This window comes from Molossus molossus, unplaced genomic scaffold (assembly GCF_014108415.1).
Source record: "Molossus molossus isolate mMolMol1 unplaced genomic scaffold, mMolMol1.p scaffold_m16_p_19, whole genome shotgun sequence".
Taxonomy (NCBI): domain Eukaryota; kingdom Metazoa; phylum Chordata; class Mammalia; order Chiroptera; family Molossidae; genus Molossus; species Molossus molossus.
In genome coordinates, this window is record NW_023425354.1 from 43408192 (window position 1) to 43433370 (window position 25179).

Below are 25179 nucleotides of genomic sequence, written 5' to 3' on the forward strand. Positions count from 1 at the left end.
AGGGAGAGAGAAATAGAAACATCGATTGGCTGTCTCCTGCATGCCCCCTACGGATCGAGCCTGAAACCTGGGCATGTGCCTTGACTGGGAATTGAACTGGCAACCTCTTGGTACATGGGACGATGTTCAACCAACTGAGCCACACCAGCTGGGCCACAATTTTTCATTTTTTATTGTTTTTTTATTCTCACCCGAGGACATTTTTCGATTTTTTCTTCAGATAGAATGGGAGGGAGAGAGAGGAAGAGAGAGAGAAGAGAGAAGAGAGAAACATCGACATGAAAGGGACACATTGAGCGGCTGCCTCCCGCACGACCAACCAGGGCCGGGGACAAACTGCAGCCGAGGTACATGCCCTTAGCGGGAACTGAACCCTGGTCTCTCTGGACCGCAGGCCGATGCTCTAACCACTGAGCCAAACCAGCCAGGGCTGGGCCACAATTTTTAAAAAGTGAAAAAAAGTAGAGCCCCCTGCCCCCACCAAAAGTGGAAGAAACTGAAAAAAACATGGTATGTGAACCCTGGAGTCAGATGGCCTTGTTTCAAATCCTGGCTTTGCTGCCTTCTAGCTATAGGACTGTTGATACATTACTTAATTTCTTGGAGAATCAGTTTAGTCATTTGTAAAGTATGGATAATAAAACAACCTGTATTTTGAGGATTGAATGGAAAGTAAAGGATTTAGCTTAGAGCCTGGGGGTAGTGGTCTTCCCTGTGGGTTAGCTTTGAGGAATGTGAGGATTCCAAGATGAGAACTGCCGACCTATTGTCTATCTCTGTGAGTTTTACTTTTGTTCATTTGTTTTGTTATTTTATATTCCACATATGAATGAAGTCATATGGTATTTTCCTTTTTCTATTTGACTTATTTCACTTAGCATAATACTGTTAAGCTCCATTCATGGTGTTATAAATGGCAGGATTCACCTTTTTTATGGCTGATTAGTATTCCATTGTATATTATATATGCCACATCTTCTTTACCCATTTATCCCTCCAAAGACTCTTAGGTTGTTTCCATATCTTGACTATCATAAATAATGCTGCAGTGGCCTGGCTGGTGTGGCTCAGTGGTTTAGCATCGACCCATGCACCAAGAGATCGCCAGTTCAATCCCTGGTCAGGACACATGCCCAGGTTGTGAGCTCAGTCCCCAGTGTGGGGCATGCAGGAGGTGGCCAATCGATGATTTCTCTCATCAGTGTTTCTATCTCTCTCTCTTTCTCCTGTCCTCTCTCTCTAAAATCAATAAAGAGAAAAAAATAATGCTGCAGTGAACATAAGTGTGCATATATCTTCTCCAATTAGTGTTTTTGTATTCTTTGGGTTTGGGTGGTTACCAGAGAGGAAGGAGGTGGAGGGAGGGTGAAAAGGATAAAGGGGGTCAATTGTATGTTTTTTAAAAATTAAATATATTGGGGTGACATTGGTTAATAAGATTTCATTTGTATGTTGATGGATGGAAACTAGACTTGGTGGTGAGCACGATATAGTATATACAGATGTCGAATTATAATGCTGTACACTTGAAACTTTATAATGTTATAAACCAATGTTCTCAAAAAAAAAAAAAAAAAAAAGATGGGTATTACCAAGGCAGCCCGTCAGGCTAGCTGGGACATTTGCATTTTAATGGAAAGTCTTGAAGATTGAAAACATTCAAGACTCAAAGGGAGGAATGGTTGGAATTTCAGAAAAGTTTATAGCTTCACCTGGGGAAAATGAGGTCTTTTCTTGGGGAGAGTTAAACTTTTACCTTGTCTTCACCTTTGGCCCTGGATGGTTGAATTGGAGCATAAGAATGAATGACCTGCTAATGGGATGGAGTGGAGGGAGGGGTCCACATCAGAAGGATTGAATCTAGAGAAAAATGAGACATCCCTTGAAAACAAATAAGCTGTCTACTAACCAATGAGCGACCCCCCCACCCTAACCTCTCTCAACCCCATGTCCACCTCCAGCTACAGCTCTCTCTCTGTTCCCCTTTACAGCAGAACTTCTACTTTTTTGGGGGGGAGGTACATGCCCCTAGTGGGAACTGAACCTGGGACTCTCTGGTCCACAGGCCGACGCTTCAACCGCTGAGCCAAACCGGCCAGGGCTACAGCAGAACTTCTAGAAGACTGCCCCAGCTTTGCTCCCCACCATGCCCCAGTGACTGCTCTATTCACCAAATTTCCTGGTTACCTTTTCTGCCTGCATTTAGAGCCATTTACCAAAGCTTAGTCCTCCCCACTTCCTGAAACACTTTCTTTATTTTGCTCATGAAGACTCACCCTCCCACCCGTGTTTCCTCCATCTCCTTGCCAGTCCATCTCTCTCTTGTCCTCCTCCTCTGATTTCAACGTGTTGTGTCTGGGCTGCTCTCTCCCTCAGTGACCTCCCCTTGGCTGTCTGAAAGGCATTCTGAAGTGAACGTGCCCAAGGTGGAGTTCATGGTCTCTATTCCCCTCCCCCTCAAGCTCCCTAAACTCATCCCTCCTGTAGCTTTTCCCATCTCAGTTGCTTAGGCCAAAATTCTTAGTACCATGCTTGACTTCTCTGTGTTCTTCCTCCCCACGTCCAATCCATACTGCATCTACCTTCATACTGCACCTGGAGTTGGACCACTTCTCACCATCTCCACGACTGTGAATCTCGACCAGTCCATTTTCAACTCTCATCTGGGTAGTAACCTTTTTTTTTTTAAACCTCATCCAAGGACATTTTTCCATTTTTTGTTCAGATAGAGTGGGTGGGAGAGAGAGAGAGAGAGAGAAACATCTACGTGAAAGGGACACATCGAGTGGTTGCCACCCACACAACCCAACCAGGGCCGGGGACAAACTGCAACCGAGGTACGTGCCCTTAGCGGGAACCGAACCCGGGTCTCTCTGGACCGCAGGCTGACGCTCTAACCTCTGAGCCAAACCAGCTAGGGCTCATCTGGGTAGTAACTTTTTATTTTTTTATTTTTTATCATCACCCGAGGACATTTTTCCATTTTTTGTTCAGATAGAGCGGGGAGGGAGAGAGAGGAAGAGAGAGAGAGAGAAACATCGATGTGAAGGGACACATCAAGTGGCTGCCACCCGCACGACCAACCAGGGCCGGGGACAAACTGCAACCGAGGTACGTGCCCTTAGCGGGAACCGAACCCGGGTCTCTCTGTACCGCAGGCCGATGCTCCAACCGCTGAGCCAAACTGGCCAGGGCTGGGTAGTAACCTTTTAACTGGCCACTCTTTGCTTCCTTATAGTCTGTCCTCCACACTGCAGCTGGAATGATCCTCTGAACCCATAATCACATCTCTGTCTGCTTACTACCCTCCTTCCCTGTTTCCTGCAGGAAAAGACAAAGTTCTTACTATGGCCCTAGACCCTACATGATCTGACCCCTCCCTGTGATTTCTCTGCCTTCAGCTCCTATGCTTTACTCTTTGCTCACTCTACACCAGCCACACTGGCCCCTTTGCTATTTGTTTGCCCAACTAAGCTATGCTCCTACCCCAGGACCTTTGCACTGCTGTTCCTTCTACCTGGAATGCTTTTCTCCCAGAAACCCTCATCTCTTGCTTCTTCCCTGCCTTCAGGTCTCCCCTTAAATGTCCTTCTCTGGACCCTATTTAAATTTGCAAACTTTTCTCCACTTTATTTTTCTTCATAGCATTTGTCACCCCTCGATATACCTTTAAATATACCAAGTTTTTATATTTTAAAATATTATTTAAAGTTTTTTTACTTAAAATTTTTATATTATTTAAAGTTTTTATATTGTTAGGTGTTTATTGTCTCTTTTCCCCACTGTAATATAAGCTCCATGAGGGTAGGGGTTTTTGTTTGTTTTGTTCACTGTTCTCTCTCTGTTGTCTAGAACAGTGCCTGGCACATACAGGATGCTGAGGAAAGATGTCCTGAATGAATGCATGAAATCTGGTCTTTATAGTAAGGTAGTGGGAAGTCACTTCAAGGCCTTATGTAGGAGGCTCATCTGATCAGATTTACACTTTGTTTTTTAAAAAGAATTTTTTAAAATTGATTTTAGAGAAAGAAAAAAAGAGGGGGAGAGAGATAGAAACATTGATGAGAGAGAACATCAATTGGCTGCCTCCTGCATGCCCCCCACTGGGGATTTGGCCCATAACCTGGGCATGTGCTCTGACCGGGAATCGAACCAGAGACCTCTTGGTGCATGGGTCCACGCTCAACCACTGAGCCACACCGACCGGGCCAGATTTATACTCTGAAGGACCCCATTAGCTCCTGGGGGAGAAGGTATCGGGTGGGACAAGAGAGGGGTTATGGATGGGTTAGGAGGATGTCCGTGGAAGGTGGTGCAGGGGGAAGGAGGGAGAGGGTGGACCCGAGGGACATGTAGGAGGCAGGGGAAAGCAGTGTTGATTATTAGAGCTGTGCTTCTCACACTTGACTGTGCACAGGTCCCGGGGCAGCTTGTTGAAGTGCAGGTTCCTGTTGGTGGGTCTGGGTGGCCGGAGCAACTGCATCTTAAATGAGCTTCCGCTGACACCCCTGCTGCTGGGCCTGGGGCACACTGGGCTGGATGTCAAGCACAAGCGGGGGAAGGGTCAGGAGTGCTGGTGCCTTTAATTGAGAGGCAGAACCTGGGAGGAGGAACAGGTTGGAGGAAGTGATGAGGTTATTTTTGGCCGCGTCCCTGGAGTTTGAGGTGCTGTGCGATCCCAAGTGGAGAGAGATGTCAGTTGACAGGGGGGCTCTGAAGCTCAGGGGAGAGACCCGAGCTGAAGATAGAAAGTGGGGCGTGGCCACAGGGGTGGCAGACGCAGCTCTGGCGAGGGCGGGACGGAGTGGGGAGCGGGCACACCAAGGGAGGCGGGGGCTGTGAGGCCCCCTGCCTCTCCCGAAGCCAGCCAGCCGCGGTACTGCCCCACAGACCCACCGCCAGGGACAGGACATCCGCTCCAGGCCTCGCGGGACTTGGGGCAGGCCTCTTCCTCACAGGCACACTCAGTAGGGCTATGGCCTTGTCGGTTTAACAGCCCGGAGAGTAGACAGAGGGGTGCTAAGGATGGATATGGGTTAGGATAGGGGTGCCATTGTCCAGGTGAGAGATTGAGAGATGGTGGGGTGACAGTGGCTGGCAATGGGGTGGAGAGAACAGAATCCACTTGGGAGGTGGGGGCTCTGTGTGATGCTCCGGAGGGAGGCCCGTGCGGGGGAAGGGGGCTCGGGCAGGACTTGCTCCCGTGGTATCGCTGGTGGCCGGCACTAGGTGGTGGGCACCTAGTGGGTGCTTTGTAAATACTGAGTTAATGTCCGATTCCTGTTGAGGAGGAGAGGGGGCCTTGAGGCTCTTCAGGCTCTTATTGAGGGCCCCTCCCATGACTGCTCCCTAATAGTGCCGTGGTCTTGGAAAGGTGGGGGAGGGAGAGGCCTGGGCAGCCCCTCTCTCGGGGAGGTGGCAGGTTACTCAGTGGGAGTGTGGGTAGGTGGGGGCTGGCCTCCTGCTCTGGCCACCTCCATCCTCTCTTCCTTTCAAGGTCTCCCTGTGGGTGGGCTGGGGAGCTGGAGAGATGACCTTTTGGGTGAGGGGCTGAACCCCGGTGGGGGAAGGGGAGGAGGAGGGGGAGGGAGAGAGTCAGTGGTTAAACTGACAGGCTGGTTCTGAGGCAGCAAGGCCTGAGTTCCCCAGGCTTGGGGTAAAAGCACTTCCCAGATGCTGCGCACAACCCCCGCTGCCCCCTCTGCTCCCCCCCAAATCCCGCAGGACCCAGAACAACCTGGCCCGGTCCTTTGTGTGGTTCTGCTGATGTTCCTTCCACAGGCCTGGCTCTGAGTGCCACCCGGCCTGTTGGGGCTTCTCTGGCTCCGTGGCCTTTTAACTGAGGGATTTGGGGCTTGATGGGGAGGGAAATGTCTTTGATCTAAAGGCTTCCAGAACCTTCCATTTTCTCTCTTTTTCTCTTCACTCTGTCTGTCTTTCCTAGCTTTTCTCTTCCCCCTTTCCTCCTCTGCCCCTGTTTTCTACCTCCACCCCTTCTTTCTGTAAATCTGTAAGACAAACCTATTTTTAAAAATCTCATTTATCTATTCCATCTGGGAGCAGGATAAAGCTGCTGCCTCCCTTGGGAATTGGCTTTTGAGCTTTGGGCTTTAGTCAGCTCTGTTCCTGTGGCAAGTGGCAGAGATCTCAGGGCACTGCCTGTGGCCTGTGGCCTCGTCAGCCGGGCCTCAAAGGCTCTGACCCAGATAGGCAGGAGGTAGTCCATTTCTCCTACTTCCTGCATTTCTCCTACTTCCTGCTCACCTTTTCATCTGGAGAGGGACCCAGAAAGGCCAGGCGGGAGACTGGGAGACTCCAGCCAGTCTTTGAGCAATAGCAAAGCTAGATAGGGTATCGAGGTGGCCCTGTCCGTGTGGGCTGTGGGCTCCTCGCCTCTCCCCAGGGACAGTGCAGGGACTGCAGGGAGATTTGCTGGAGGCCACATCTGCCTGCTGGCTTGTGTTCCTAGCCGAAGCGGACTCAGGCGCGCCATGCACCAGCACCAGGTGCTACGCTGACAAGGTCATGCTGTGTCCTTGGCTCAGCCAGACAGGAATTTACTGTTCAGCACTGTTGGAGGTGCAGGGGGGATGTGAGGAGCACAGGCTGTGGTTCCCAGAAGCTTGGAGTTTGCATGGCAGTGATTTTAGAGAGAGAGGAAGGGAGAGGGAGAGACAGATAGAAACATCGATGAGAGAGAACATCGATTGGCTGCCTCCTGCACGCCCCCACTGGGGATCGGGCCCACAACCTGGGCATGTGCCCTGACCGGGAATCGAACCGGCGACCTCTTGGTGCATGGGTCGATGCTCAACCACTGAGCCACACCAGTCAGGCCACAATTCTTTAAAAAAATTTTATTTTTTTAATCCTCATCTGAAGATATTTTTCCATTGATTTTATTTGTTTCTTCAGACGGAGCAGGAGAGAGGGAGGGAGGGAGGGAGGGAGGGAGGGAGGGAGAGAGACAGAGAGAGAGAGAGAGAGAGAGAGAGAGAGAGACAGAGAGAGAGAGAAACACTGATGTGAAAGAGACACGTTGACTGGTTTCCTCCTGTACGACCCCCGCCAGGGCCAGGGATTAAACCCGCAACCAAGGTATGTGCCTTTGACTGGGAATGGAACTCTTGACTCTTTGGTCCTCGGGCTGACGCTCTGACCACTGAGCCTCACTGGCCAGAGCTTGCAGTCACCATTCTTAAGTTTGAGTTCTAGTTCCCCTACTAACTGGCTGTGCTTCCTTTGGTAAATCATTCAGCCCTCCCAAGCCTCAGCTGACTCACTCCATGTAAGATGAAAACATCACTCCTTGTCCTGATCATCTTCGCAAAATTGTGGATGGCAGAGAAGGTGGTAATATACGTTTTTAGTGCACATTGCTATACAATGTAAGGTCTTAGTCTTATCAGACAGTTTTGAGGGCCCCTGGTGTATGAATGCTGCCCTGAGCCCCATGAGCTGTACGGAAACGGCTAAGATAGTTCTTGCCCTCAGAGCGCTCGCAGCCTGGCCCGCAGATAGACACATTTCTTGAAGAATCTGGCTGGAAGTTCTCATCATGCTGTCTCTTGGGGCACTGACCCAGTATAGCCATCAGCCTTTTCAATTCACCCAACAAATGGTTACCGAGTGCCTGCAGGAGCCAGGCGGTGTTTGAGGGCACACTGGAGGCCAGCCAAGGGTCCAGGTGCCCCACCAAGACTTAAAGCTGGGTTTTCCTCTAGCAGAAAGGCTTAGTGTCCTCTCGTCCCACCACATCCACTGAATTCTGAGGCCTGGGCCTCCAGCAGGGCCTCTTTATTGGCTGATTTTCTGGCTGGCCTAGGAGTGATGTCTTCCTGTCCCTGTTTGGTCTGGTCATCTTGGTTAGGGAGTAGATCTGGGAGGGGATGACAGAGGCCCTGGGCAGGGAGCCTTCGTTCTCAGTGGCCCCAGCTGCCTGCAGAGACGGGCTTCACCACACCCCCTGGGAGGATAATGCTGCGTCTATGGACAGACCCTACTAGTGTTATTGACATTGATGCATCATCTTGTCACTTAACTGACCAGGCAGCTGGAAATGATTCAGCGGGAAGGCCGAAACAGCAGTCTTTTCTAAGCCCTGGTTCCCTGTGGCAGGCGCTGCGTCTGCTCCCTGGGGCCTTGGTGCTCTGGTTTGGTGGGCTGTGTCCGATGAGCAGAAAGCAGATGTGGCAGGCCCCTCCCACACCCAGTCCACTGCTCTAGATGCCTCTGGATTCTCGGTGTGTTTTTTTAAACCAATGAGTATGTATTTATATTTACAATAAAAATGTAAAAGTCGGAAATCAAATGATAGTCTCTCAGTGTACCCTTTGAAACAATCCAGAATGGGTTATTTGTACTTAAAAGGATATTTTTGTAGGCATTTAGCAAGTGAAAAATAACCTTCTCTAAAAAACAAAAACAAACCAAAATAAAAACCAAAAAACAAAAAAACACCAGTAACCAAAAAAACCTCACCTCAGGCCCTTTCCCAAGCAGCATTGCTTTTGGATCTCAGGTTGGTCTGGGAGGCCACTCCCAGGCCTTTGAACTTCTCTGTTTCCAAAAGAGGGTTTAATAAATGATCCCTGTGACTCAGCTCTCAGCTCTCAGAGGCCAGGCCTGCTGAGTGGGAGGTGGGATTGATGCTGAGGGCTCCAAAGTAGGAGTGTGACTGAGAGGAGCCATCCAGAATCTACGCTCCAGAGCCCCTTAGAATCCCAGCTTTGACACTTACTGCTGTGGGACCTTCCTTAAGTCCATAACCTCTCTGAGTCTCAGTTTCTTCATCTGTAAAATGGGAGAATAATTCTGTTTCAGGGTTGTTGAGAAGATTAAATGAAATAATACAAGTAAAGAGCTTAACATCATCATTGGATGATGATGATGATGACAATGATGAAGGATACGTCTTTTATCTCTACTCTGCATGTCCAGAGGAGTAATCCAAGGTCAGGAGCAGAATCAGTTACAGGGAATGACATGTATTGAGTAACAGATCAAACTGGTGGGGAATGGGTTAACTCTGTCTCAGACACTTGAGCAGGGAGTTAAGGTCATTCAGAGGATCAATCAATCAATCAATCAATCATAGACCAAATTGCAGTGGAGATAAAGGCCTGCCCCCTACTGCTCTAACGTAGTCTCCCAGGGTTTGTGAGTTCCTCACCTGCTTATTCATTCTTCAGTTCATTCAGTGCCAGCCACTATGCTAGGAGCTGGGCCTGAGGGCAGGGTGCACATTAGAGACCAGTGAAGGGGCCAGACTGGGTGGCTTATCAAGGCCCTCCGTTCTCACTGAGGCAGGAAGTGGGCCAGGGGAGTGGGTTTCTGCTCATCACTTGGAGATCTTGGTTATCCAGTGGTGCCCCAGGTGCCAAGCCTTTTCCCTGAACCTTCGGCCATAAAATATACTTCAAGGGTCACGCTCAGATTCCAGTATGCCCTTGGAGGCTCTCACAGTTATTCTATCTTTCCTTGGCTAATGTCCTCGAGAAAGAAGCCAATGCTGGGAGGAGGCAAGAGGTTTGACGTCACTGGGTTTGGTTCATCTGCACTGGGTTCTGTAGGCTGGGTTAGAGCATGAGATTGCAGCCCCGGTTCTTGGGGGCCGAGTCAGCTATGCTTGGTTGCTTGGTCACAGGTGGACCCCCCATGCCCCGGACATTTATCTCCCAATGATGCAAGAATGATGATGGGTCACACGTTCTGTCTCAATACTGGAAAGCAGCTCCAAGTATTTGTCTTTCTAATGAGTGAAACAGGTAGGGAGGGAATAACATTATTAATTGAATGATGCAGACCTTATTAATGGAATAAACCAGACATATTTGCCCTGAAATGCTATGCTCTGGACCCATGAGACTGTCATTTAGTTTGAGCTAATGATGAAAATCTCTATTCTGGTATGTCACCGAATAATACCTTATTCAGAAGAGGTAAGAGTTAAGAGGCAGAGTCTTGGATTAAGGTGGAGCGATGGCTTAGCTGGGAGTCCAGTCTTCTCTGTGACAGGGTGACTCCCAACGCCAACAGACTGTTGGGTGGTTTCTCAGGATGGATGGTTTCACACACCGCTGTGCTGGGCGTTGTGAGGTGGGGCTCCTTCTCTCCCAGGGCTTACTAGGAAGTCAGCCAAGGTCTGGGACCATTTAATAAACTGCGTGTCCTCCATTTTTGTGGTTCAATTCAATAGTCAATGTTTATTTATTATGACTGTGTAAATATGGTTTATTGTTGAGCCAAGGAGGGTGCTATAATTAGTTTTTTTTTTTCTTGTCTAACCTTTCATTTTACCTTGAGTTAATGATTAACTCATGGTCTCTCCATTAGCATAGTTTTCTATGGACCTATATTTTTCTATTTTTTATTTATTCTACCATAATTCCTTAAAATTTTTGTTCTATCCAAAGCTTGCACCCATTAGATAACCTGTCGATTTCATTCTTTCCATCAGGAGACCTCATTTCAGCCCCCTTTCTCTTCTACTGGACTGTTGCTTTTGAACTCGAGAAAGGGTGCAGGGTGTAAATATTTTTGAGCTCACGCATACTCCAGGTTACTCTCACACTGGTTAATAGTTTGCCTGGGTATAAAATGTTAGATTGAAAATAATTTTCTTTCAGAATTTTGAAGGTATTACATCATTGCCTACTAGATTTCTAGAGTTGCTGTTGAAAATGATATGATGAGTCATATTCCTTTGCATACAGTGTGCATTTATATTTTCTTTCTGGAGCTGTTGAGGATTTTTCATTTACCCAGGTGCTCTGAAACTTCCTGACAATATTTGGGATGGATCTTTTGTCATTCATGTGCTGGGTACTTGGTGGACCCGGATTCAGGTCTTTCAGTTCTGGGAAATGTTCTTGTATTGATTCTCTGCTAATTTACTTCTATTATGGTGAAACAGCCACCATTTTATTGGTTGCCTTGGCAATGGCTCATCTCTGCTTCTGAGGTCTCTGATGTCTGAGACCTCCTCTTCTGGGGCTCAGATGGCTGGAGATGGCTGAGATGCTCAGCTGGGCTATATGTCTAGGGCCTTGGCTCTGGCTTCGTTCTTTTCCCCATGTCATCTATTGAAATGTCCAAGGTGATTTCTTCACTTGCAGGGGCTGGGATGTCTGGAGTATCTGGGAGTCGGCCGGGTGTCCCTCCACGCAGCCTCTCCCTATCGCCACAGCAGAACCATCTCAGGATGGTCAGTTCTTACATGCTGACTTGCTTTCCCTAGAGCAAATGTTCTAGAGATTGAGATACACGCTTCCAGCGTTCCTATGGTTCAGCTTTAGAAGTTAAGTAATGTTACTCTGTCCCATGATATTGGTCAAAACTGAGTCACAGGGCCAGTCCAGATTCAAAACGAGGTAGGTCCAAGTGTATCAATACCAAGAGATATGCTCTTTGGGAAGCCAACTTGGAGACTAGCTGCCACAATGCCCCCTCTCTGCTATTATTTTTTTCCAGAACGTTTATTGGTTAGATATTTGATACTCTGATAATTTTATCTTCTCTGTTTCATTTTCCATATCCTTGTTACTTATTTTACTTTTTGGAAGACTTCCTCAATGTAGTCTTCAATCATGCTTCTGTTTTCTAAGATTTTTCCCTAGATCATTCCATTTTTAAAAAATAATTTTTCTTTATTGTTTTGTGTTTTTTTTTAGAGAGAGAGGAAGGGAGAGGGAGAGAGATAGATACATCGATGAGGGAGAACATCAATTGGCTGCCTCCCGTATGCTCCCAACAGGGGATTGGGCCCACAACCCAGGCATGTGCCCTGACTGGGAATTGAACCCACAACCTCTTGGTGCATGGGTTGGCGCTCAACCACTGAGTCTCACCAGCCAGGCTCAGGTGTTGTCTTTTCTGAGGGCTTGTTCAGTTTGTCATGGTGGTGAGGGTTGGCGAGGTCATCTGGCTAATGCGGAAGTGATGGGTTGTGGGGGTCCAAAGGCTCAGTGTCTCAAATATCAAGCATTCCTCCAGGTCATCCATCCTGGTCTAACTTCCAGGCACGTGAATTTTCCTTTCCACTACATTTGCTCTTGTCAGTTCACACTTTATTCTTTATTTTATTTATTTTAAAAACACCTATTATTTTTGAGGGGCTGCGGAGCATGATAAATGCATGTGGTCAGTCTGATATGTTCACTGAAGACGTCTCAACAGGCTTAAGACTAGGTCTGTTTCCATCTCTATCTCTGCCTCCATGTCCATAGTTACAGCTAGCTATCCTCACGGAAGTGAGGGAGAACGACTTAAAAATGACTTTTATTGTGATACACGTCATGCATCCAGACTGAATCATGAAATAGGCACCCATGTACTCACCATCCAGGTCAAGAAATACTGACAGGCCAGGAAGATGCTGCTGTTCTGTGCTTTTGTGACTCCAGGGTTTTGTGATTTTGATTCTGAAGCTGTCTGAGGCCGTGACCTTGTGAGCTGGCCGCCTCTGTTCTGACCGTGATGTAGCTCCCTCAACTGCGGCCAGGCAGTTCCCAGCAAAACAGCTCATCCCGTGATGGACGCTGCTCACCGGCAGCTTCCGAGGATGCAGCGCGTTAAGGGCCGGATGAGACACTTAACGCGGGTTAGTGATGTCCTCAGTGCTGGGGAAATGGGGCCTCTTGTACAGTGGGGCGACTGGCCCCCCACCTTCTCCTGGGCACCCGTCCTTCCCTTGGCTTCCATACTCCACTCCATGTGGGGTGGGGTCCTCCCTCTCTCACTGTTCCCTTCCTGTCCCCACTGTACCCCTGTTCTTCTGCCTTTCAGCCCTACCTGTTCTCCCGGGGCCTCTCCTCCCATGGTCTCAGCCTCCTGCTTTGTTCTCCGTACTCGGCTCTCTGTTTAGGCATCGATTCTTTTCAGATCCCACCTGGGTCCTTGCAGTGTGTCCAGAATGAATGAGTTATCATCTGCCTCTTGCAAACCCAATTCTCCTTAGTCCATGTCATGGCTGAAGCATTGATCATTCAGTTTTCTGAAGTCTTTTCACATGTTTGAGATCTGACCCTCTTGTTTCGTTTCTCTGACCATAAGCACAGGGGCCACTCGCATTCATTCCTCCCTCCTCCTCCTCCCCTTGCAGCCCCTCTGTCCTCTCTGTTGCCCCAGAGCCCTCCAGCAGAGGCCTGCAGGCCAGCCGTGCCCCGCCTTCTAAACCTGCTGCTCCCCTTGGCCCACGAGGTACAGTTCAGATTGCTTAGCGCCTGTTTTCCAAATGGCCCCGTCTGCAAACCAGCTTCACTGTTTCTGTCACCTCTGTGTGCTACCTGTGTTCGTTACTTACTAGTTTCCTGTAACGGGTTCAGTTTTTAAAACTTAAATAAACTCGTTTTACAAGACAATTTAACTACCATAAAAGGAAAATCAGAGTGGCCTTGTCACAGGTGAAGGTTACTGTAAAAGATCAATAAATAACTGTTACAATCAAGGCCACTCCAGGTCACCTCAGCTGCCAGCCGGGAAGCATGTGCCCCACTCCGGGCAAGTGCGGTGGGGTGCTCCTCTCAAGCAGGCTCCTGTCCTCCCCCATGGGCGTGGGCACAGTGGTTTACATTGTGGACTGTGGGGCTGACTGCCTGGGTCCAAGCTTTGCTCTGCTACTTTCCAGGGGTGGGGCCTTGCACAAGTAACTTAACCCTCTGCGTCTCAGTTTCCCCCTCTGTAAAATGGGGTTAATGATTCCCACTGCCAAGGGTTGTTGTGAGGATTAAATGAGATAGGCTATGGGGATCACTTCAAACAGTACCTAGGACATGATAAGCCCTGAAGACTGACTGCTAGTTTTCACTTCTGCTTCCTTCTCTGCCCCTGGGACACCAAGAGGCTCCATTGAGGGCTCTGCCTCCCCACCCCCACCCATGTCCCTGCTGCTGTGCTGCCCCTTCCCCTCCAGGTCTGGCTCAGCTGTCACCCCTCTGTGTACCTTAGCTGATCTCCCAAGGAGACCTGGCCCTCCCGTCCCCATATGCTCATGGCACTTGATTCTGGACCCGTCCTAACTCGTAACCCACAGTTAACGTTTAGGAAATGGGTTTTTCTTGTGGGTGTGTCAGGCCTTCAGGACGGTTTTTGTATTTTCACTTCTGCCTGGATCGTCTTAGATGTTTGTAAGGAATACAGGACACACAGCCCACCTTGGTCTCCAGGAGTTCACACTTAAAGGATGCTGCTCATTGTCCTCCCTTCAGTCCTGCTGTGACACTCAGGCTGGGCGGCGCTGGCTTGGGCATCGTGCTGGGAAGAGCCATAGAATTGGAGGTGGAGATCTCAGGCATTGAGGACCAGCTGTCGAATTTTCTGACTTTGTGACCCACAGTCCCACACTGAACCCCTTGGCGTCTCTGGTTATTTGTGTGTGGACAGCATCAGTCAGTTCTAAAAGTTCTGTTCAGGCAAGGCTTATTTTCTTAGCCATGTGGAGATTTGCACGTGTGCGTGTGTAGTTTGGTCCATCAGCTCTGAGTTGTGATGCAGGAGGAGGCTTAGTCATCCCCAACCACGGGCTGTGGCTAGGTCTCCAGGGCTGGGACCCTGTTGTATCCTGGCTCCCCGTGGTGCCTGCCCTTTCTCCTGCCCCTGGCCTCGTTTAGGGATTCAGGGCCTTCCAGGATGGGCACTGTCGTCCTCACCAGCGCACCCAGAGAGAAGCCAGCGTGCCCTTTGAAGCTGCTGGGACAGAGCATTGCTCAGGCCTTCCTCGGTCCCTCGTGCAGCCCCATCCCAGTGCCCGGCCACGGCCCGGGTAGTCACACCTGGCACACTTCCTGTGCAGCCCTGGCCTCTGCCGTCAGTCTGCTCCCTGCTGGGCCCCCGTAGGCCCCTGGGACCCCCATCCCTCCTCTCCCGTCACATGGGGCCCTGGCACTCATGCTTGTTGATGAACCAGCTGTGCTTTCTGATATGTGACCGGCTCTCTGCCCGCACACTCGTGCTGAGGTAACTTGGGAACAGCAGAGAGGCTGGCAGGGGGCTTGGCTGATTGGGCTGTTAATGGCTTCTGTTGTTTGTCCCAGGGCTGCTGGTCTCTGCATCCATGAGCCCTGGGATTGAGTGGGCACAGTGTGTGTGGGTGTTTTGCATCCCATGGGGAGTTTTGAGTGATCAAAGGTCCAGGGTTGTGCTCTGAATCTCCAGGATCCACTTTGAATATGCGCAGGGACCAGATGCCACTCCAAAGTCCACTGTGCCAGGTGCTGACAGGTGAGCAGCACCTGCTCCTTCCCCAGGAGCTGTCCAAGGGGGCATCGGGAGGCTCACTCCCCCAGCTGGAGCCTCTCATTCCTGAGTCCGGTTACCCCTTTCCTCCTCCCACCGCTCTGCTAGCTCTGCTGGGCTCGTGCTCTGCTCCCCTTCCACAGGGGCCCCAGCACAGGACGGACACTCATGTCCCCCCTCTGGGTCTGTCCCCTTGGGGTTTGGAATTCACCATGTACATGTGCAGGCCCTGGGGGCCCACACACAATGACTGTGCTCTCCTGTCCCTTACTGCCAGGCTTAGAGTCCAAAATGCATGGGCATTCAAATTCCCCCAGGTTAGGAGCCGTCCCTGCCTGCAGCCATCTTCCGATTGGCGCTGTGCCTGGCCCCTCCCCTATGCCCACTCCTTCCAGCTCACTTGACAGCAGCCTGGGCAACAATAGCAATGGCAACCAGGCATTGCATCTGTGCTGAGTGCCAGGCCCCGTGCTGGGTGCTCTACACGTCTTACTCACGCCACCCAGGGAGCTGCTGCTACGTTCCAGACAAGGAAGTGGAGGTGCAGAGAGGTGAAGTCATCTGATCGGGGTCACAGGGGTGGCGCTGGAATTCAAACCCAAGCCTGTGCTTTTGATCCATTGCACATGCTGCCCACCTGCCTCCCTCAAGGCCAAAGCCCGGCCCTCAGCTTCAGCCTGCTGCCAGTGTCCTGCTACGCATGGCTGGAACTTCTGGAACGCTTCCCACCCATGGCGATGCCCAGCGCAGCTGGCTGGCAGAATGAGGGCTACGCCATTGCGCCACTGGGCCTGGGGTCTTGGTAGGCTGCAAGGCATACCCCCCTGGGCATGGATGGACCTCAGCCCCCACCCAGCCCCGTCCCATCAGCCATGTCCCTGGCCTAGTTCACCCAGTGAGCACATAATTGTCAGTCACCATGAAAGTGGTCTAAGCGTCCAGGCATGCTGAGAAGCTGAGCACAAAGACCTGAGTCCTGTGCAGGAGAGCTGGAAGGCAGTGGGAGCTGTGGGTCAGTGTGCCCATTCCGCGGAGGGGAAAGCAGAGGTACTGACGCCGAGGGTCCGGCTTGTGGTAGTCCTGCCTCTGGTCCCATGTTCTCCCACTGCGTCAGTTTCTTATGATTTCTCTCGAGGCTCTTTATTTTATATCATGTTAATGTTATTTTATTTCTTTTTTTTTTATTTTTATTTTTTTATCCTCATCCGAGGATATTTTTCCATTTTTTGTACAGATAGAGTGGGAGGGAGAGAGAGGAAGGGAGAGAGAGAGAGAAACATCGACGTGAAGGGACACATCGAGTGGCTGCCACCCGCACAACCAACCAGGGCCGGGGACAAACTGCAACCGAAGTACGTGCCCTTAGCGGGAACCGAACCTGGGTCTCTCCGGACCGCAGGCCGACGCTCTAACCGCTGAGCCAAACTGGCCAGGGCTTTTATTTCTTTTTTTAAAAAAATTATTGATTGATTTGAGAGAGAGAGAGAGAGAGAAACATTGATTTGTTACTCCACTTATCTATGCATTTATTGGTTGATCCTTGTATGTGGCCTGACCGGGGTTTGAACCTGCAACGTTGGCGTATTGGGACAATGGTCTAACCAACTGAGCTACCCGGCCAGGGCCAGTGTTATTTTATTTATTGTCTGTGGTGCTGGGAGTGAGGAGGAGAGGCATTGTTTTTTCCTCGTTTCCTTTTGCTTCTGGCTTCCTCCCTCCCTCCCTCCGTCTTTCCTGTCCCCCCTTCCTTCCTTCACTCTGCTACAGTCGGCCCTGGTTGATCGCGTGAATCAGTTCCAGACTCTGCCGCATAAATGAGTCTCGGCGAAGTGGGACCCTTATTTACAGCCGTCCTCGCAGCTTCACTCGGTCGCGGTTTCCCCAAGTACAGTGCAGGGTCGTATGTGAAAGAACCGCGATAGAGCGAAGCCGCCAAAGTGGGAGCGCGAAGTGGCGGGACTGTGCTGAGCGATAGCTCACCGCGAGGTGGCGCTCTCCGCAGGTGGGGCAGTAAGGAACCCCCTCCGCACCCTCAGCGTCGCCACAAAGCAAGAGCGCGCTCGGCCTGGGGCCTGTGGCACCACGAGGCAGCCCCAGGGGAAAGCAGGCAGCAGGGACGACAGATGTGGAGCCCTTCAGCCCCTCTGTCTCGTTCCTTAAAACAAATCGAGACACATTTAAATGTACGAAAAGTCACCCTCTTAAAGTGTGTAATTCAGTGGTTTTAGTATATTCACCAAATTGTACAACCATCACCACTGTGTGGTTCCAGAACATGTTTTTCCTTTTAATCCCCACCTGAGGATATTTTTCTCTTATTCTTCAGATAGAGTAGGAGAGAGAGAGAGAGAGGGAGAGAGAGAGAGAGAGAAACATCGATGTGAGAGAGACACATCGACTGGTTGCCTCCCACACGACCCCGACCAGGGCTGGGGACAAACTGAAACCGAGGTACGTGCCCTTGGCCAGAATCGAACCCGGGTCTCTCTGGACCGCGGGCTGACGCTCTAACCGCTGAGCCAAACCGGCCAGGGCTCCAGAACATTTTTATCACCTCTCGATACAACCCTCACACCCATGAGCAGTTACTGCCTATTCCCTCCTCCCACAGCTCCGGGCAGCCACTGACTACTTTCTGTGTCTGTGTCTGGATTCGCCTGTTCTGGACAGTTCATATCAATGGAATTACATAATCCATGGCATTTTGTGTCTGGGCTTTTTTTTTAAAATCCTCACCTAAGGATATATTTTTTTCCATTTATCTTTAGATACAGTGGAAGGGAGGGGAGGGGAGGGAGGGAGGGAGAGAGAGAGAGAGAGAGAGAAACATCGAAGTGAGAGGGACACATCTACTGGTTGCCTCCCACAGGACCCTGACCAGGGCCGGGGATATCGCAACCGAGGTACATGCCCTTGGCCGGGATCGAACCTGTGACTCCTTGGTCTGCGGGCCGATGCTCTAACTGCTGAGCCAAACCGGCCAGGGCTGTCTGGGCTTCTTTCACTCAGCGTTATGTTTTCGAGGTTCTTCCACATTGTAGCATGCCTCACTACTTTCATTCCTTTTTCTGGCTGAATAATATTCCATCATGTGGAAAGAGCACATTTTGTTCATTCATTCATTGGTTAATGGGCACTTGGGTTACTTCTACCTTTTGGCTATTGTGAATAATGTTTTTCATTCCATTTGGTTTGGTTGTTCCGAGAAACTCTTTGCAGTGGGCGGCCGTTGCCATTCCTGTAGCGTGGCTCTTTGAAAAGCAGGAGAAAGCAGAGTCGCGTGTGGTGGTTGGCAGGGGACTAGATGGTGGGAGATGCAGGTGCACACAAAGGGAGTCTGAGGTTTGGGAGACGTCTCTGCCAGTCGGAGGGCTTAAACCTGGCCCGGAGCCAGCTGATGATAGGTGGGTATTTTCCCTGTTGATTATTAACCGACAGTTATGATCCTGACCGTAGATCCCTGGGGCTAGAACTGGTGCTTAGTTGAGATGCCAGAAATGTTTTCAAAGACATTTAAATAGTCCTGGACCCTTCATTCTCACTCTGCCTGGAGACCAGGTCACCACTTTATGAGTTATGATAATAATAAGGATGATGGTAGTAATAATAATAATAATAATAATAATAATAATAATGGTCTACATTTTAGAGGACTTTCTGTTTCGTTTCACAGCCATTACTTTTAATTCCTTAGAACATTATCGCCTCCATCTCTGCAGATGTAGCATCTGGGACACAGAGGTGAGGTGACTTAACCAAGGTCACTCAGGGGGGTAGCAAGCAGAGCCACACTTGAACCCAGGAATGTCTTGATTCTTAGTGTGGGGCGTTGCCATAGAAAACGAGCAAGAGATGATTGCTGCAGTCATCTTAAGTGGCCGGAGGCAGAGCCAGCGGGGGCTGGAGGTGAGGATCCTGGATGCCTGGGTGCTAAAAGTGGGTCTCCCTCTCCGGGGCCGGTCCAGTTCCCGACGAACAGCCCCATTTGGGAAAATCACCCCTTTGGTTTTTCAGCTTCCACTCCAGGCTCTCTGATCATTTCTTCCTGAGGTTTGCATTGGACCAAAGCTGGCCAGAACCTCATTTGGCTAAAGCCAGTTAGGACCTGTCTGGGCCTCCCTGAGCCCTCCCAGCCGCCCCAGGATCACCCAGGCTCTGGGGAAAGAATCCCAGAGTAGTGGCACTTGGCTTTGGGGCAGAGGGATGCCGAGTGGGCAGCGCCTCTAGGACCCCCAGAGGTGGGAGGAGGGCTCCTGTCCTGTCCACTCGCGCCTGCTCTTACCACCCTTCTCTTAGCTGAGTGAATGATCTTCCTCCCCTCTACTTTCTCTCTGTCCTCTGTTCCTCCTCCTCTGCTCCCATCGCCAACCCCTCCTCTGTGTGTCCCCGTGTGGGTCCGGGACGCTGTGTCCTTATTGCTGCATGTGGATATTTGGCTGGCTCGTTGAAGGAGCAGTTTCCAATCTCAGTGCCTTGACACATGTCAGGATCACTGTGGGTTACTAGAAAGATGTGACAAAGAATAGTGAGGGTCCTGCCTCTGCTAACAATTTACTTTATACTTATAATAAAACAGATTCGGGGTTGCTCCTTGATGGGATGGATCGTGTTACTCTACCTGCTCGCGTGTGGTATGCTTGCCTGAGAAAGGGCTGGGATTGAAGTGGACACGGTGGTTCTTACTCCGTCTTGTCTCAGCACCAGCCAGCAGCCGCCTGGCCCGGCTGTCCGTGGGAGGGCGGCTCACACTCCGATGTCATTGGTTGTAAGGGCTGGGGCGGGACAAGGTGGGCCCAGCTGGCCACAGCAGGGGTGTGAGGTGAGGCAGGGCTTCCATCCTCCGTGTTCTTGGTCCTCCGGTTACAAAGCCAAGGCTAGAACCTGGGATTGGGTTGTGTGTTTGTTTCCTAGGGCTGCCGTAACCAAGTTCCACAAATGTAACCAAGTACCACAAGCAGGGTGGCTTGAAATAACAGACCTATGTGGTCCTAGTTGTGGAGGCTAGAACTCAAGGTGTCCACAGGGCCAGGCTCCTTCTAGAGGCTCCAGGGAAGCATCTGTCCTGGTCTCCTGTCGCTTCTGGTGGCCAGCAGTCCCTGCCGTTGCCTGGTGCTTCAGCTGCATCATTCCGTTGTCACGTGGCCTTCTCCCCACGTGTCTGTGTCTTCACGTGGCCACCCTCTCCTCGTATAAGAAAACTAGTCACGTTGAATTCAGAGACCAACCTGATGACTTCATCTTAACCTGATTACGCCTGCAAGACCTTATTTCCAATAAGGTCACATTCAGAGGTGCTGGAGGTAGGATTCAGCCTATCTTTAGGGGGAAACAATTCAACTCATAATAAGTGCCTTTGGCTCCTACGACAGGGGTGGAGTCGAGAGGAGGGATGGTTCAGTGTGGCTGCCCCCCCTCCCCCCCGCAAATACCATCCCAAACCACCTCTGTACCAAGTTAGAGCAGGTTCTGATCTGCAGCCAAGGGTCTGGGTGTGCCCCAGTTCTGATCTCGTCGAGGGCAGCAGTCGTGCCTTCTGCCCACCCTGGTGTCCCCTCTGGGGTCTTGGACAGAACTCTGGAGCTGGCATGAGGCTGGCACCACTGGTGCTCACTCCTGCTGCAGCACCTTCGCGGCTGCGAGCATCATGTGGGAGACCCTTGTGGTGGAGACGCCCCGTGCTCCCGCCCGATCGCCCTCGCTGCTCCCTGGAGACTGGTCCTGGGAGGTTATTCCAGTTTCCAGGGAAAACAGGCTGGCGCAGGAGAGAGGGGCTCAGCCCGGGGGGTGGGGGTGGGAACGGGGCCCTTAGTCTGGGATGTAGGGACCTTGGATGAGGATCACGTCTGCTCTGGTCTCATGGGAGTGGACATCTTGTGCCTTATGGAGAGAACCAGGCAGTGTGACCATGTACGTGTCTCCTGCCCATTGATGCTACAAATCTGCCGGAATTGCCCTCCCCTAGAGGTCGTGTTTGGAGAGCCAGGGCAGCTGTCGGTCAAGTTTGCCTACAAGCCACCTTCAGGGGAGTAGGCTTGAGGTCCTCAGCTAACCCCCAGCAGTCCGATAGTCTTTGGGTGGGGGGCTTCGCCTCCCCTCTCTGCATGCTTTTCCCTGCCAGGCTCTTGGCCCCCAAGGGGAGCTGCCTTCATCCATTCTCTCCTCTGGGGACCTGAGGGTGGGGCTCCTCATCCTTGATCATTCTTCCTCCCTCCCCCCCACCATGGCTCTCAGGGGTGCTGGCCCACAGAGCAGGAACAGTGGCTACTTGGGAGAGGGCAGAGTGGCAGGAGGGGTGAGCCTGTGCCTGACCCAGCTGTCAGGCCCACAGGCGGGTGGACCCCACGCTGGAAGGGAAGGCTGGTGGCTCTGGCCGAGAGCTAGAAGCTGTATTCGTGTGTGTGTGCTGAGTCTCGGCCCTGCTGGTTCCTGAGCTAGTTACAGTCTGGATCTGGGGGGAGGAGACCCCTTTTCCAGCCATCAGAGCGAGGCCAAGGTCCAGGAAGAAAGGAGGAGGACGGCAGATGGAGGAGCAGAGAAGCGGAATTGGCACGGCTGAGGTTAATGGGGTCACATGGATCCTCTCCAAGCCAGATGTTCCCGTGGCCTCCTTGTCGTGCTTTCTAGAAGACAGGCGGCAGGGGATGTGTCAGGGTGGACAGGGCCCTGTGGCGCCTGGCCTGGTTTCCCTTGGCCTGGGCCTGGCAGGGTGGTGGCTGGGCCCCTGGGCGAGGGCTTGCCGAGGGTGGGGCGGGCTCTGCAGGGGGTGGGCTTCTCTCGGGAAGGAGGCTGGGTGGGAGCCGTCAGCCCCCTTGGCAGTGCATGCACTGGAAAGAAGTGCAGAAGCATTCTCTCCGGTTGGCAGGGTCGGGGGACGGTCCTTTGGTCATTTAAGTGGGACCAGGTGTCGGGCTGACTCAACTGCTTCAGGCTGGGGCTCCGGAGAAGGAAACAGCTGCAAAGCTGAGGCTTCGATGGTTCATCCTGGTCCTCTTAGGCTCTTAACACTGGCACCCCTGCCTTCTCTCCCATCCCCGGGTCTGACTAGGGCATGTCCAGGATACCCGAGTCCCTCGTCCAGGACTTCCCAGGTTCTGCCCAGCTGGCCCTGTTGTGTAACTGTTGTTCCGAAGCCTTATCCGACTGCACACATCCTACCTGGTGATCAGACTGCAAACCAGCGCTCCCTGGTCACCAGCTAGGGCCAGATGGAAGGTGGGGGGTGTGTGAGAGCAGCGAACTTGTCGCAATCATGTTGTCATGGTGATACAACTCTGTTTAGCTGCTTCTCCATGGTCCTAGCCCACATGGACTAAAATAAGTTTTACCTGCAGCTCGCATTGCCGGCAGCCCCGTCCTCCCAACGTCAGCCGTCTGGCAGGGTGGGGTGTGTGTGTGTGTGTGTGTGTGTGTGTGTGTGTTGAGAAGGGCCCCCAGAGAGGATGAATTGAAAGTGTTTACCCCTCTCCCCTTCTTCTCCCACCCTGGTCCTAGTCCTGCATCTCGCCAGCTCCATGGTTCACGGACTTCAGCGTGTGTCAGAACCACCTGGAGAGATTAAAATACAGATTCCCGGGCCCCGTCCCCGGAGAGTCTGGGGTGCACCTGAGAATCTGCATGTCTCACAAGTTCCCAGGGGATGCTGGTAATGCTGGAGCAGGGAGCACACTGGGAGCAGCCCTGTGTCAGCTTTAATTCCATCCCAGCAAGAAAGTGCACCCCACTCTGGTTTTACGCACTGTGTGTTAGACGGTGTCCCCAAGCGCACCCGCTTTAGAGGAGAGGGGACAGCGCAGGCAGGCCCTCACTCACCTCTTCTGTGTTCTGTGTCCTCCTTACAGGAAGCAGGAGCTGGCCAACAGCTCGGATGTGCCCCTCCCAGACCGGTCGCTGTCACCTCCTCTCACCGCACCTCCCACCATGAAGGTAAGAGGCTTAGGGTTGGTAAGTGGGGAGGGGTGGGGAGAGGGGTGCATCTCAAGGCTTTGCTTTGTCCTGGTGCCAGGCCCAGCTGCCTGTCCCGATGGGGGCCTGGGGGGCCCCGCCGCCTCTGGAAGCAGCACCCACTTGAGCTCAGCGGTGCAGGACAGTGTGCCTGAGGCTCAGGGGTGTTAGGGCCAGGGAGCAAATAGACTGGGGCTGAGTGGGGTTGGCAGGATGCTGGGTAATTAGTGAGAGGCTTTGTGGAGCTGTGAGGTTCTGGAACAGGGGGCCCAGGCAGGAGTGAGTGGGAGAGGGTCAGAATGCAGCCACAGGCTAGTGCCCGAAGGGGCCACTCACTGCCCAGAAGGGCCGGCAGGGCCTGGGCGGGGGGCGGAGGGGTCCTGTGGGCTGGGGCCCTTCTGGTTCTTGAATGGAGCTTGCGTGCTGGTCTTTCTGCCTCCAGCTGGCCTTGGGCTGGCCCCGTCACCCCAATCCCCATGGGAGAGTTGCCTTAGATGTTCTGGGAAGTCTGATTCTTTTCCTATTAACACTTTGTTCACAAGTCTCTTTCCTGGGAGACCACATCCCAGGACTCCAGGCTCATCCCATTCCTGGAAAGGAGCTGAGGGGGCAGCACCCTCCCCCTTTACCCTAGCTCCCCTCGGCACACGGCACGCACACTGGATGTGGCCCCAGGGAGGACTTTGGCGCAGGCAGTGTTCCTGCCTGGGATCAGCGCACCTCCCCCTCACCCTCCCTTACATTTTGCCAGGTGAGGACTAGCTTTGAAACAGTCACCGCCTCCTGAATCAGCTGAGGGGACATCTAGGCCAGCCTCCATCTCCTTCCTGGAGCTCTGCCGTGAGGCGACTCACAGGGACATCATTAGGGCTCTTCCCTGTTGCTCTCTGCTGCACCCCTCTTCCCTGACCGGATCTGTTGCAAAGTGATACACCCAAAGGAAGTAGATAAAAACCATCTTTTTGGATGCCCACCATGCACTGGGGGTAATATCACTGAATGGCAGCCAGCACCTGCCCTGACTGGATTAGGATTCAGGAGTGGGCGGGGCTTAGGGCTGACTGAGGACAGCTCTGCTCTCCTCCTGGTGGGGTACCTGGGGGCACTGAAAGCCAGCCCACCTTCATCAGCCTTGTCACAGTGCTGGCATCCGAGCCAGGTGCTGGGGTCTTGTTTGCACGGTGGAGTGCTGACTTTCAGCACATTGGTCTGCAAAATGGGGTGTGGGATGCTTGTCTCTGTGCTCATGGATGGCGGGAGTTTGCAGGGAGAACTTTCTGTTTCCTAGGAGTCGCTGAATTCTCTTGGCAGTCTCTATTTTTTAATCTTTATTTTGTAATCCTCACCCGAGGATATTTTTCCCTTTATCTTCAGATAGATTGGGAGGGAAGGATGGGGGGTGGGTAGAGAAAAAGAGAGAGAGAGAAACATCGACATGAGAGAGACACATTGACTGGTTGCCTCCTGTATGACCTGACCAGGGCTGGGGACCGAACCAAGGTACATGCCCTTGACTGGAACCAACCCACAACTCTTTGGTCCACAGGCCGATGCTCTAACTGCTGAGCCAAACTGGGTAGGGCTCTTGGCAGTCTTTAATTACTCACATACTCATTTAATTCATTCAACACCCAAAATTATTTGAATGTTTATTATTCAAGACTCTTGGTTTCGAGGGTGTCAATGGGGGAAAAAGGAGAAACATCTGTAATAAAATAAATTAATTAAAAAAATGATATAGAAATACAAGAAAAAAAGTGACTCTTGGTTTTAAGTGACAGAAACATAACTCATTTTGGCTTAAGAATAAAAGGGAATTTATTGCCTTTGTAATGGCAAGTATAGACTCCAGGCATGGCTGTATCCATGAAATCTGTCTCTTTGCAGCTCTCTTCTGTATTGGTTCATTCTTTGTTAAACTCTTTCTCTGTGATGACAGGAATGTGACTGCTGTTTCTACTTGCTAAGTAACTCCAGTGAAGAGTCTCTTTTCCCCAGTAGTTC

The 25179-nt window shown here is 51.5% G+C and overlaps 1 protein-coding gene across 2 annotated transcripts in view; it reads left to right on the forward strand.

Annotated features, from left to right (window-relative positions):
• The window catches only part of RAP1GAP2 (RAP1 GTPase activating protein 2), a 191076-nt gene that overhangs the window by 62947 nt on the left and 102950 nt on the right, over positions 1 to 25179 (forward strand). For both annotated transcript variants that reach the window (XM_036269199.1, XM_036269201.1), the window contains exon 3: positions 23073 to 23157. In XM_036269199.1, the coding sequence (XP_036125092.1) occupies positions 23073 to 23157 (85 nt within the window). The remainder of the gene's footprint in view (positions 1 to 23072; positions 23158 to 25179) is intronic.